Here is a 13,241-nt window from a genome sequence, read left to right as displayed (position 1 = left end):
CTAAATGCCAGCACTTTGCCACTTTGACCTGCATGAGGCAAATGATACTGCTTAATGTGCTCATATTCTACTCAGCCTATATGACTGGGGATTTTGAGGTCCCCTACTGATCTTTATCAGTTTTTATCACACTGGTAGTTCCGGTTTAGAGTCAGCTCTTCACCCAGTTCCCCATCAGTCCAAGAGAATGGTGTCCTGCAGGGCTCTGTGTTGTGTCACTCGCTTTCTCATCGCTACTAATGGTCTAGTGACCTGTGTTGGGCCACTGATCGCCACTGCATTGTGTATTGACAGTTTTTGTGATTTACTGGACCCAGGTTTCATCCTGTCTGGACTATGATTGCCAGATTTATAGCTTGACAGCTCCTTCAACCTTAAAACTTTTACACCTAGCATGCATATAGATATGTTTTTACATCCCCTAACATTATATAATACCATTTGCTGCTGGGACCATGTGATGTATTCATGGCAGAGCTGACACCTGTTACTAGAGCCACCCACTTTATTAAATGGGCCTCCCTTTACTGTTTAAATAGTTACTGATTCAATGAGTAGTCTCCAGGCTATTGACCAATGCTATTCTTGTCACTCTTTGGTATCTGCTGTTCATAAGCTTCCCACTGACCTTCATTGTGTTGCCTGCTCAGCCATCTTTCTCTGGATCCCAAGTCATGTGGGTATCCTGGGGAATGAAATGGCTGACAGTTTAGCTACAGGAGAACTTACTCATTCTGTGTTCACTTTGCTGATTCTGGTTTCTGATTTACACTTGCAGATAAGATCTCTGCTTGTTCAGAGCGGCATCTGGTGGCCTCTGCCCCATCCAATAAACTTTACATAATCAAGGAGACTGCTGCAGCATGGGACTCATCTTTCCATTTCTTCTGGAAGGAATCCATAGTCCTATGCTGTATCCACATCAGTCATACCAGATTAACCTCCGTTTTTCTTCTGTGTAACAGACATCCCCCACATTGTGATGTTGGAGTCTTACAGACAGTAGCTTATATTTCAGTGGAATGCCCCCTCCTTTGGCTGTCTGTGCTAAGTATGGACTTACGGCCCATTGCCCTAATACTGGCAGATGACTCTTGGATGGTGGAATTGGTTCTTGGTGGTTTTCATTCTGAGTTACAACTACCTCAGGAGGAAGGGCAGGGCAGTTGGGGAGGGTGTTTGTCCCGCTGCATTCGAGGTCTGGGGAATCCCCGATCCTACCTCCTGGAATAGGCTAATCTTTCATCCCTGTTTTATTCTGTTATAATTACTTTTAAATGTGGTTTGCCTCATTTCTGCTGCATCTAATTTCTATTCTTTGCGTTACACTTTAATAGTGGGTGCCCTTGACTGTAATGGACGAGGGGTGGGACAGCTGTGGATGAGATGTTTCTTATTGAGAGATAGTACACGAGAACAAACCCTCAGTGAGTTTGAAGTGGATCAATGTGTGGAAGTTGTCCTTTTCCGTATTTACACTTCTCCTTTCTCTCAACAAAAGTCTTGATGTAATATACATAAGCTATAAATTTGACCATATTAATTTGTCAGTGGACCCAAAACATATTGTGCAGGCATGGATGTACGCAATTTTTTTTCTTTTTTTCTCCATCGTTAAAGTTATGTATGGAAATGTATGTTGTGTACATTGTTTGATTTTTCTTCCTCATTTCTTTTGCTTTACAGATGGTAGTCCTCATGGCCCTAGCAGATGGCATTTCACAGGTGAAGGTGGGCCCAGTGACACAGCATACCGAGACAGCTATTTACATTGCAAAATCTCTAAGTGAGGTGAGTAATCATGTTTTCTATAAATATCCTTGTAATAACACTTATAGAAATGTTACATTTGGAAACGTGATTACAATAATATGACAAATCCATCCCAGATTTTCCTTCTTTAACTGCAGTGTTGCTTGTTTTCATGTTATGTTGTAAAACTAAATTGTTGCAATAAGTGGACTTATACAACAGAAAATCTTCTTACAGTTAAGGTAGTCAGTCATTTTACTGTCAGGAGCAAGAGAAAAACAAGAAAAAGGAAAAGAAAGATTATATTTGTACTTGTGATGGAGAGGAAAAGTAGTTCCTCTCAGCCTCACATCGGCTCAAACTACTTACAATGAGGTGCACCATAAAAAAGGCTAGTCCAGAAAACGTGTGCGTAGCAGCTGCTATCCATGTCAAAGTTCACCGTGTAGTGGTAGACAAATATGGTTTATTTGAACAATACAGTGTTCTACAACTGTGTCAAAGTTGTTTGTAAGGTCACCATACATTTTCACCTCAAACATGTGATGCATGGCACCTCAGTTTCCATAAAACTTATTAACAATTGTGCCATTAGTTTACCACAAAGGCGTGTGCATAGTTCATAAACTTGTCTGTCTCAGAAATACTGCTATCCTCTTTAGAGAATTAGATGATCTTTTTTCCCATCTTTCATCAGTTAACTTCAACTGCAAATGACATCACGGAGGTTGTGTGTATGTAGCACACCAGACCCCTGAAGTGTAGCAGTAATACAGATAACAACACATTTATATCGAGCAACACATTGCAAATGTCGTGCAGATTGCAGACAGCACAGTGTAATGTGTTAGTGTACATTTTAATAAAAATGTATTGTCAGACTAAAGTAGTGGGCTGTATTAAGTATGCAACAAAATCTGAGTTCGTTCCTTGGATGGAAAAGGGATAGGTTGGGGCAAACAAGTCACTTGGACCCTAGGTGGGAGAGGTTAAAAAGGGAATATTGTTTACAAAACTACACTCCTGGAAATGGAAAAAAGAACACATTGACACCGGTGTGTCAGACCCACCATATTTGCTCCGGACACTGCGAGAGGGCTGTACAAGCAATGATCACACGCACGGCACAGCGGACACACCAGGAACCGCGGTGTTGGCCGTCGAATGGCGCTAGCTGCACAGCATTTGTGCACCGCCACCGTCAGTGTCAGCCAGTTTGCCATGGCATACGGAGCTCCATTGCAGTATTTAACACTTGTAGCATGCCGCGACAGCGTGGACGTGAACCGTATGTGCAGTTGACGGACTTTGAGAGAGGGCGTATAGTGGGCATGCGGGAGGCCGGGTGGACGTACCGCCGAATTGCTCAACACGTGGGGCGTGAGGTCTCCACAGTACATCGATGTTGTCGCCAGTGGTCGGCAGAAGGTGCACGTGCCTGTCGACCTGGGACCGGACCGCAGCGACGCACGGATGCACGCCAAGACCGTAGGATCCTACGCAGTGCCGTAGGGGACCGCACCGCCACTTCCCAGCAAATTAGGGACACTGTTGCTCCTGGGGTTCGGCGAGGACCATTCGCAACCGTCTCCATGAAGCTGGGCTACGGTCCCGCACACCGTTAGGCTGTCTTCCGCTCAAGCCCCAACATCGTGCAGCCCGCCTCCAGTGGTGTCGTGACAGGCGTGAATGGAGGGACGAATGGAGACGTGTCGTCTTCAGCGATGAGAGTCGCTTCTGCCTAGGTGCCAATGATGGTCGTATGCGTGTTTGGCGCCGTGCAGGTGAGCGCCACAATCAGGACTGCATACGACCGAGGCACACAGGGCCAACACCCGGCATCATGGTGTGGGGAGCGATCTCCTACACTGGCCGTACACCTCTGGTGATCGTCGAGGGGACACTGAATAGTGCACGCTACATCCAAACCGTCATCGAAACCATCGTTCTACCATTCCTAGACCGGCAAGGGAACTTGCTGTTCCAACAGGACACTGCACGTCCGCATGTATCCCGTGCCACCCAACGTGCTCTAGAAGGTGTAAGTCAACTACCCTGGCCAGCAAGATCTCCGGATCTGTCCCCTATTGAGCATGTTTGGGACTGGATGAAGCGTCATCTCACGCGGTCTGCACGTCCAGCACGAACGCTGGTCCAACTGGGGCGCTAGGTGGAAATGGCATGGCAAGCCGTTCCACAGGACTACATCCAGCATCTCTACGATCGTCTCCATGGGAGAATAGCAGCCTGCATTGCTGCGAAAGGTGGATATACACTGTACTAGTGCCGACATTGTGCATGCTATGTTGCCTGTGTCTATGTGCCTGTGGTTCTGTCAGTGTGATCATGTGATGTATCTGACCCCAGGAATGTGTCAATAAAGTTTCCCCTTCCTGGGACAATGAATTCACAGTGTTCTTATTTCAATTTCCAGGAGTGTATTTAGCTAACCAGAAGAGTGCCAGGCAATTTGTAATTTGGTGTTTTTCTTTTGCTGTCCATACAGTCTTCATCCCCAGCTGCCAAAAGTATATAATTCATGACTTAGTTAAATAATACTGAGTTTTAATACTTCCTTGTGGTATGTTGATCAACCAGTATTTCTGTTTTACCATTGAGTCTGAGACTGACTTTGAAATTTGATCTGTCTAGTTCCTGTATTATTTCTTGCAAACAGTGCAATGCAATCGGGGAAAACGAAGGTGGTTCAGCTTATTCCCTTGGTGCACAGTCCTTTCTTTGCACCTGGAGGAGTAGAAAATTTCTTTTATACAAAATGACACTTTTAGAGTCTAGGTGTCTCCCCTACCCCTTCCGATGTGTTTCTGTGGACACCCATGTCTGTAAAATAGAAACTGAGCACCTTACGGTTGCACATAGTGTGTTGTGACAGTTCCCTTTTAAAATCATTTTATCTTCTGCATGTGTCAAGTTTCAAACAATTCTGACAGGTAGCAGAGCCATAATGAATCATGAAAATGGCATACACACAAGACCCTCATTACAAGTAACATAGTTTAATTGAATTCTCAGTTGTGTAAAAGGAAACAGGAGTCATCATTCATAAACGTTCATGTGCAGAGTATGGCAGTTTGCTAGGAGTGATTTCAAGTGATGGATTAAGAGAGTTAGTACCAGGAAGTGCAGGAACAGAGCTCAGTGACCAGCTGTGTTTAGGAGACCCTGTCACAGCCACTGCTGTTGACGTTTGAATCACTCTGATTTCCATTTATTTGGACACATATGGATTCTCTACGAAGAATACTTCGAAGACGAGAGTGTAATTCATGTAGAGAAAACATGGCCTCAAGCACAGGACAAGAGCTTTTACCAATGCGCAATATATGGTCTTAAACTTTGTTGACACAAGCTCATAGAATGTGATGGAGATTGTAGAAAATAGTACACGTAAAAGAAATGTTGATTGATACAGTCAAAAATCCTCTCTCTTAATAATAAATGTGTTCTAAAAAAGAAATTGCAGGACATTAATTACTGAGCAACTCTCATAAAATTTTAGAATACTCAGTCCTTGATGACATTCTAAACATTCTTAACTCGCCTTTATAACTTACCCTATTGCCCAGGTGGCTAAGCTATTTCAGTTTCTTATGTTAAGTTCACCCATGGTGAACATCTGCATGTAGATGTAGATGGTCTATGGGTAGTGTCTTTGATTACTAATTAAAATGTCCTGGGTCCCAAGTTAGAACCCAGTCATAGCTTAAATTTTAAATGAACAACAGCAGTGGTGGCAGCCGAAGAGTTCCATCATAAAAAAAAACATCATTCTGTCAATGACCTTCTCAGAGAGGTTGGAGGAGCAGGCTGTTTCATGGCACTCTCTTGCTTATAGGGTGAGAAACAACTCTTTAAAACATGTAAGACTCAGAAATGTTCAGTGGAATGAGGATGTAGAAGGCAGTGGAAACTAATGCATTAAAGACCTATAATTGAAAAAGTGTTGTAATGCTCTCTCCCAATGGCAAAATATGCCATATTAGTCCCCCATTCAGATCTCCAGGAGGGGACTGCCAAGCGGGAGGTGACCATGAGGAAAACATGGAATAATAAATGACAGGGTAACTTTCTAAGAGTCTGAGCATAGAAAGTAAGAAATTTGAATGTAGTAGGAAAGGTAGAAAATCTGATGAAAAGGGAAAAAATCAAAGGCTCAGCGTAGGTGTAGTGGGGGCCAGTGAAGGGTAATGAAAAGGAGATAAGGATTTCTGGTCAGACGTGTATAGGGTAACAGCAACAGAAAATGGAATAGGAGGATTGGGATTCGTTATTGATAGAAAGATTGGGCAGAGAGTAAGTTACTGTGAACAGTTCAGTGATAGGGTTGTTCTCATTAGAACTGATGCAGACTGATGACAATAGTTCAGGTACACATACCAACATTGCAAGTAGCAGATGAAGATAAAGTTTATGAGGCTATTGAATGGTTAATTCAATATGTAAAGGGGGATGAAATCTAATAGTTACGGGGTATCGGAATGTGATTGCAGGTAAAAAAATAGAAGAAAGGGCTACGGGAGAATATGGGCTTGGCAGCAGGAATGAGAAAGTAGAAAGACTAATTGAGTCCTGTAATAAATTTCAGATCTTAATAGTGAAGACCCTGTTCAAAAATCATAATAGGTGATATACTTTGAAAAGATCCAGAGGCAAGGGACAGTTCCAGCTGGATTATGTCATGGTCAGTCAGAGATTCTGAAATCAGGTACTGGATTGTTACGTGTACCCAGGTGCGGATATAGACTCAGATAATACTTTAGTAATGACTAAGAGTAAATTGAAGTTCGTGAATAGTCCGAAAGAGTCAATGTGGAAGGAAGTTTGATACTGTAATACTGAGGGATGATGAGGCACATTTGAAGTTCACTAAAGATGTGGATACTGCAATAAGGAAAACCAGAGTAGGCAGTTCAGCTGAAGAGAAATGTACATCTCTGAAAAGAGCATTCACAGATGTTAGACAGGCAAACTTAGGTACACTGCAAATAAACTTTGGGTAACAGATAAAATGGTTAAATTGATCAACGAAAAAGGTATATAAATATTCAGGGAAATGAGAGGAATAGAGCAATACGTGGTCCAGTCACATTATGACCACTGCCTATATTTGTTAACCTGCAGTAACCTCTCCCAGATGGCCAGTGGCAGCTTCAGCAGTGGAGGGTATATAAAGCGTTTCAAGGTGCTGAAAACAGTGCAGTCATTATCGTTCTGTTGAAATGGAGCAATTTATCTGATATCCAAAAGGGCATGATCATTGGCTTCAGGGCCGAGGATGGAAGCATTTCCAAAAGTACTAAATTTATGAACTGTTTATGTTCTGCTGTGGTTAAAGCAAATGGTTAAAAAAAAATCAAAATGTCACCATCCAAAACTGGTGCCAAGGCAACCGTGGTGTTCTAAGGGCCATAAATGACAGGTGAACAACAGCTGTGGAGAGGTGTACAGGCAAATAGATGCCCAACTGTTCAGCAACTGACGGCCCAGATGAAGCAAGGGGCAACCTGAACAGCTGTTCGGTGCAGGCCTCCACATCAGGCACCTGGTTCATGCACCCGTGCTGACTGCTGTTCAGCAGTGACAAAGGCTAGAATTGGGATTCCAATTCCACAACTGGATGTCAGCTGACTGGCAACAGGTGGCTATTTCAGATAAATCTCATTTTGTGCCCCATTGGACAGATGGCAAACACGATGCAACAATTGTCAGAAGGGTCCAGGCCACAGGCAGATGCATTAAGGTCTGGAGAATGTTTTTGTGGCATTCCCTGGGTGAACTCGTCATTCTGGAAGCCACAGTGGATCAACAAAAGCATGCATCTGTCCTTGGAGACCACGTTCAGCCCTACATGCAGTGTGTGTTTTCTCGGCATGATGGCATATACCAGCAGGACAATGCAGTCTGTATACTGCAAACTGCATATATGTGCATGGTTTGAAAAGCACCAGGATGAGTTTACCATTCTCCCATGGCTACCATACTCATGGATTTAAGCCCAGTGAAGAATCTGTGGGACCATTTCGACTGGGCTGTTCGTGCCGTCGATCCTCAGCCTAGAAATCTAGTGCAGTGAGTCCTGACACTGGAGCTCACCAGGATCCACCTTCTTGTTGGTTCCTGTCTCTCTTCCTGCACGTCTTGCAGCAATCTGCATGGCAAAAGGTGGTTATTCGGGCTGTTGACTGGTGGTCACATTAATGTAACCGTACGGTATGTAAATCATTTAAGAATTAAATATAGCAAGCGCAAGGCAGCTAAGGCAAAAGGGCTACAGGAAAGATGTGAAGAAATTGAAAAATAAATAATCACTGGAAGGCTGACTCTGCACATAAAAAAAGTCAAAACGACCTCCGGTGAAATTAAAAGCAAGGTTGGCAACATTAAGAGTGCAGTGGGAATTCCAGTGTTACTCACAGGAGAGGGAGGGGGGGGGGGGGAGAGAGAGAGAGAGAGAGAGAGAGAGAGAGAGAGAGAGAGAGAGAGAGAGAGAGAGAGAGAACAGATTTTTTTTGGGGGGGGGGGGGGGATACATTGAAGGTGTCGGTGAGGGGGGAGGGTACTTGCTGATGGGGTGGGATGATAGGAGAAGAAATTGGAGTCAACATGGAAGAGATGGTCAGAATTTAAAAGAGCTCTGAAAGACTCGAGACCAAATAAGGCAGAAAGGATAGATAACATTCCACTGGAATTTCTAAACTAATTGGGGCAAGTGGCAACCAATGTTGGTGTGTAGAATCCAAGACTGGTGACGTACCTTCAGACTTCCAGAAAAATCCCATCCAAACAATTTGAAATATAGTAAGGACACACAAGAGCAAAAAGTACCACACAATCAGCTGTTAAAGTTTATGCATCCAAGCTCCCGACATGAATAATATACAGAAGAATGGAAAAGAAAATTGAGGAACAATTAGATGACAATCAGTTTAAGAAAGGTAAAGGCACAACAGAGACAATGATAATGGAAGCAAGGATGGAGTGAAATAAAGGTATGCTTATAGGATTTGTTGACCTAGTAAAATCTAGAATGGTGAAAGAGGTTTGAAATTCTGAGAAATAAAGGAAGTAAGCTATAGGGAGACAGTCCTATGTTCAGTCAATTCATAGTTTCTCAAGGCCATTTTGTACAGATTTTCTTGAAACTGGAGTCAAAAGCTTTCTCATAATACATGGATCATTGACAGAGCAGTAAGTCATACCCATTGATCGAGCCGGTAATTTCCTTTGTGACTTTCAAATGGACCATTGTCATGTCTGTATGAAAATCCAGCTTGTTAATATGTTTGTCAGATTGAAACCCAATGTTCTTTCTCGTGGTTGGTGATGTTGCTGCAGCCAGAGCTTACTGCAGAGTCGTAGGGGTCAATCGTACATCAGCGCTCTGAGGTACATGCATTTACTGATCAATAGTCCCTTAGACGAGTATAATTTACTAAAATGTTTAGTGAAATAATTTATAAACTGGATAAATAAATCCTGTGGATTTAATAATGTTGTTGAAACAGGAGAATTGTTCTTTAAACCCATTAAATATTTATTGCAAGAAGTTCACACGGTTGTGATTCATGGCTCTATGTAGTCATAGATTCAAATGAAAACAAAGATATATAATTAATGTAGATGACAGAGCACTGTAAATAGAATATTGGAAAGATCCTTTAAAAACCCATGAATCGAGAAATTCCAAAGCAAGCACTCATAGTCTGACAGCACAATTTCTCAGTGTTTCTTGCAAGATTAAAATGATGCTCAATATCGTAAACAATTACTTCAAAAATGTATAAAAAAAAGTTCATCATATGATGCAAGTCTCAATACAAACAGCTACTAAATAATTAAAGGTATCAGCTGTCTCAAGTCTCGCATATAATGTCCTTATTGTTGCTCCTCGAACTCAATCACCAAAAGCCAATGTCAAATATTTTTAAGTCAAATGATTTGTACCCAAACAAAGCTGCTTCACTGCCTAGACAATCTCGACTACCGTCAAGCACATCCACTGACACAGTACTATTTGCAAAAGACAAAACCTTCCTTTTCAAAAGAATGAAACCAGAAGACCAGTGTCCACATATGCACTGCTGCTCTCCCTTAGAGTGCGCGCACTCTCTCTCTCTCTCTCTCTCTCTCTCTCTCTCTCTCTCTCTACTGAATCCATGTTAAATATTGAAACAATGACCATCATTAAAAATTAAGGCTATTTGCATGTATTTACTTATTATTGGAATAATCCCACAACTATTAAGGTCATTTTGCGACCTCTCACTATATATATATATATAAAACAGAAAGAAACTTCCACATGGGAAAAATATATTAAAAATAAAGATTCCAAGACTTACCAAGCGGGAAAGCGCCGGCAGACAGGCACATGAACAAAACACACAAACACACACACAGAATTACAAGCTTTCGCAACTGGCAGTTGCTTCGTCAGGAAGGAAGGAAGGAGAGGGAAAAATGAAAGGGTGTGGGTTTTAAGGGAGAGGGTAAGGAGTCATTCCAATCCCGGGAGCGGAAAGACTTCCCTTAGGGGAAAAAAAGGACAGGTATACACTCGCGCACACACACACACACATATCCATCCGCACATACACAGACACAAGCAGACATATTTAAAGGCAAAGAGTTAAGGGCAGAGATGTCAGTCGAGGCGGAAGTACAGAGGCAAAGAAGTTGTTGAAAGACAGGTGAGGTATGAGCGGCGGCAACTTGAAATTAGCGGAGGTTGAGGCCTGGCGGATATCGAGAAGAGAGGATATACTGAAGGGCGAGTTCCCATCTCCGGAGTTCGGATAGGTTGGTGTTGGTGGGAAGTATCCAGATAACTCGGACGGTGTAACACTGTGCCAAGATGTGCTGGCCGTGCATCAAGGCATGTTTAGCCACAGGGTGATCCTCATTACCAACAAACACTGTCTGCCTGTGTCCATTCATGCGAATGGACAGTTTGTTGCTGGTCATTCCCACATAGAAAGCATCACAGTGCAGGCAGGTCAGTTGGTAAATCACGTGGGTGCTTTCACATGTGGCTCTCCCTTTGATTGTGTACACCTTCCGGGTTACAGGACTGGAGTAGGTGGTGGTGGGAGGGTGCATAGGACAGGTATATATATATATATATATATATATATATATATATATATATATATATATAGTTTTTAGTAAAATCCCTAAACGTGCTTGCATCTGTTTTTAAAATATGAACTAGTTAGTTACAGTTATACGTATGGCCAGCTTTAGCAAACTGTTGTTCTGACCTCTAGATATATTCACTTTCATGCAAATGTTAAACTTTTTCTTATACACACTTCCATAGCTGTTCAATATAACTTATAACTTCTTTTTATGACTAGTTATACAATCATTTAAAGCATATTTAATAGTTGGCTGTAGATATTATCTGGCAAGGCACAGTGAGGAACTAGGTAACTCATTCTGCCCTCACACTACATGTAGCTTGTGGAGGATTTGACTGTGGCACATTTGAATATCTATATTTTAGGAAACCAACTGTAACTTTTAATATACATACAGGATTTGGAATGTAGCTTGTTGTGATGTTTGCTGATGTAATCAGCTTTCGTTTGATGCCTTATAATATGTGATGCTCCAACGGTTTAATTTTCCAGCATAATATTCATAATTAAAAACAGTTGTGACTTTCTTAATATTTATTGTAGAACTATACTTGCCTCTGGTTTCCATTTCTGTGAATTAAGTGTTGTTATGGCAGTGTTCCAGTTTTTCAGGAATTGTACTACTATGATACTCTGCAAATAATTTTGCTAGTTTGTTTCACTTTTCCTCCAGCTTTAATCTTCACTGCTGAGAAACCTTTTTGAGGCACCTTTATTTACTTCAGACATATATGTGCCTCATCTGGCATCATTTTGAAACTTTATTATTTTTATTATTCACAATCTGTGCCGTATATTGTGCTATAGACATTTAAAGAAATAGTATAATCTTCAATACTATAATGTAATTTTGTATGTCATCTGATGCTATTTTTGTTTGCAGGCAAAATTCAACATCATTAAGCAAGGACCAAATTCGAACATCATAGAGTGCACTGGAATAGGCCTGCTTAATCCTGTTTAATAGCCAGCTGTAATCATAATATTGAAATAATGTGTGGCATTATCCTAATTATTTTGGAAACAGATGAAGTTCCCTTTTTTAATATCTCATATTTATTCCTGTAATAACATATGATGAACATATGACTTGTGTGCCCAAAAAACTGATATCTTACTACTAGTGATATCATTAAAAGAAACCTTATTCTTGTTTGCTGATTGTGATAAGCAAAGCTGTGTGAAATATACTCTCTTCAAGTACCAAAATTATGTTGCCTTTATTCCTTCACTTCCTTGTGCTAGTTTTGTAGCCCAGTACAAATAGCTATATATTGAGTAAATGACATAATGTAACTGTTAGTGTAGAATAATATTTAGTACATATATTTAAAAAAGAATTGTGGAAGGAAGGGTCACAGCCGGAGACAGATAATTTGATGGTAAGGCCATTGGAGGGCATTCCATGAGCCAAGCAACAACGCAGGAACAGTACTTGGGGCTATGGATAAGGAAACTTTGTGTATTGATGCAGATGGAAACAGAAAGGATCATGGTGGTGGATAAAAACAAGTAAATATAAGTAGGTAAAATTGGTAACAAGTGCTCTTTCTGATCTTGATAAATGATTGTATAAAGTACAGATACTCTTCAGGGGAAATCGGAAAAAGTAATGACACCATGACAAATGTTTCTAAGAGAAGTTACCAGAGATGATCTGGAATCAAATTTATAATGAGACAAATACTAACATAAATTTAATCTATTCCATAATAAATTCGTATCATTATTTGAAAATAGCTTTGCATAAAACCCAATCAGAAAGGACATTAAACAACCATGTAAAAAATCATGGGTCGCTAAAGGAATTAAAGTAAACTATCTGTTTGCAAGAACAATAGAGATTACACAGTTGTAGCACACTACAGAAACTCCGCAAAGTTCCTAAGAAAAATTATTAGAAAATCAAGGAATGTGCACAAGTCAGACATCAGTAATCAATTAGTAGATTTAAGGCCATATGGAATTCTTGACAAATCTCAGTGACTGAGAAGTCACAGATATCATAATAACTACTTTACAGAGTCTGGGTGCGATTTCAGTTACAGCTAGGAGTAACAAGAAGCATTTTACATCAATGCCGTGTGCCATCTGATGGCTTAAGTTCGTAATACAGTCTATTCATTTATCTTCATGGCTATGTACAGGAATATGGTAATCTTATTACGCGCAGACTGAAACTTGACTATAGACTGGTACAGACAAATGCAGACTGACTAGTCGGAGGCCTGTACACTCATTATAAGACCTCGTGCGTTCATGTATCACTGCGCGAGTGTGATACGCGAGGAGAAAAGGTTCTACGTTAGCAGCAATCTCATTGTCTGC

At 41.2% G+C, this 13,241-nt stretch overlaps 1 protein-coding gene across 1 annotated transcript in view; it reads left to right on the top strand.

Annotated features, from left to right (window-relative positions):
- Positions 1–12,122, top strand: part of LOC126272795 (RNA 3'-terminal phosphate cyclase-like) — a 74,257-nt gene extending 62,135 nt beyond the window's left edge. Inside the window, exons 9-10 of the mRNA XM_049975946.1 lie at positions 1,687–1,791; positions 11,797–12,122. Coding sequence (XP_049831903.1) covers positions 1,687–1,791; positions 11,797–11,877 — 186 coding nt within the window. The 3' untranslated portion in view covers positions 11,878–12,122. The remainder of the gene's footprint in view (positions 1–1,686; positions 1,792–11,796) is intronic.
- Positions 12,123–13,241: the final 1,119 nt, after the last annotated feature.

Source organism: Schistocerca gregaria, chromosome 5 (assembly GCF_023897955.1).
Source record: "Schistocerca gregaria isolate iqSchGreg1 chromosome 5, iqSchGreg1.2, whole genome shotgun sequence".
NCBI lineage: Eukaryota > Metazoa > Arthropoda > Insecta > Orthoptera > Acrididae > Schistocerca > Schistocerca gregaria.
The sequence above is the reverse complement of the archived record's forward strand: the minus strand, read 5'-3'. Positions and strand labels throughout refer to the sequence as shown.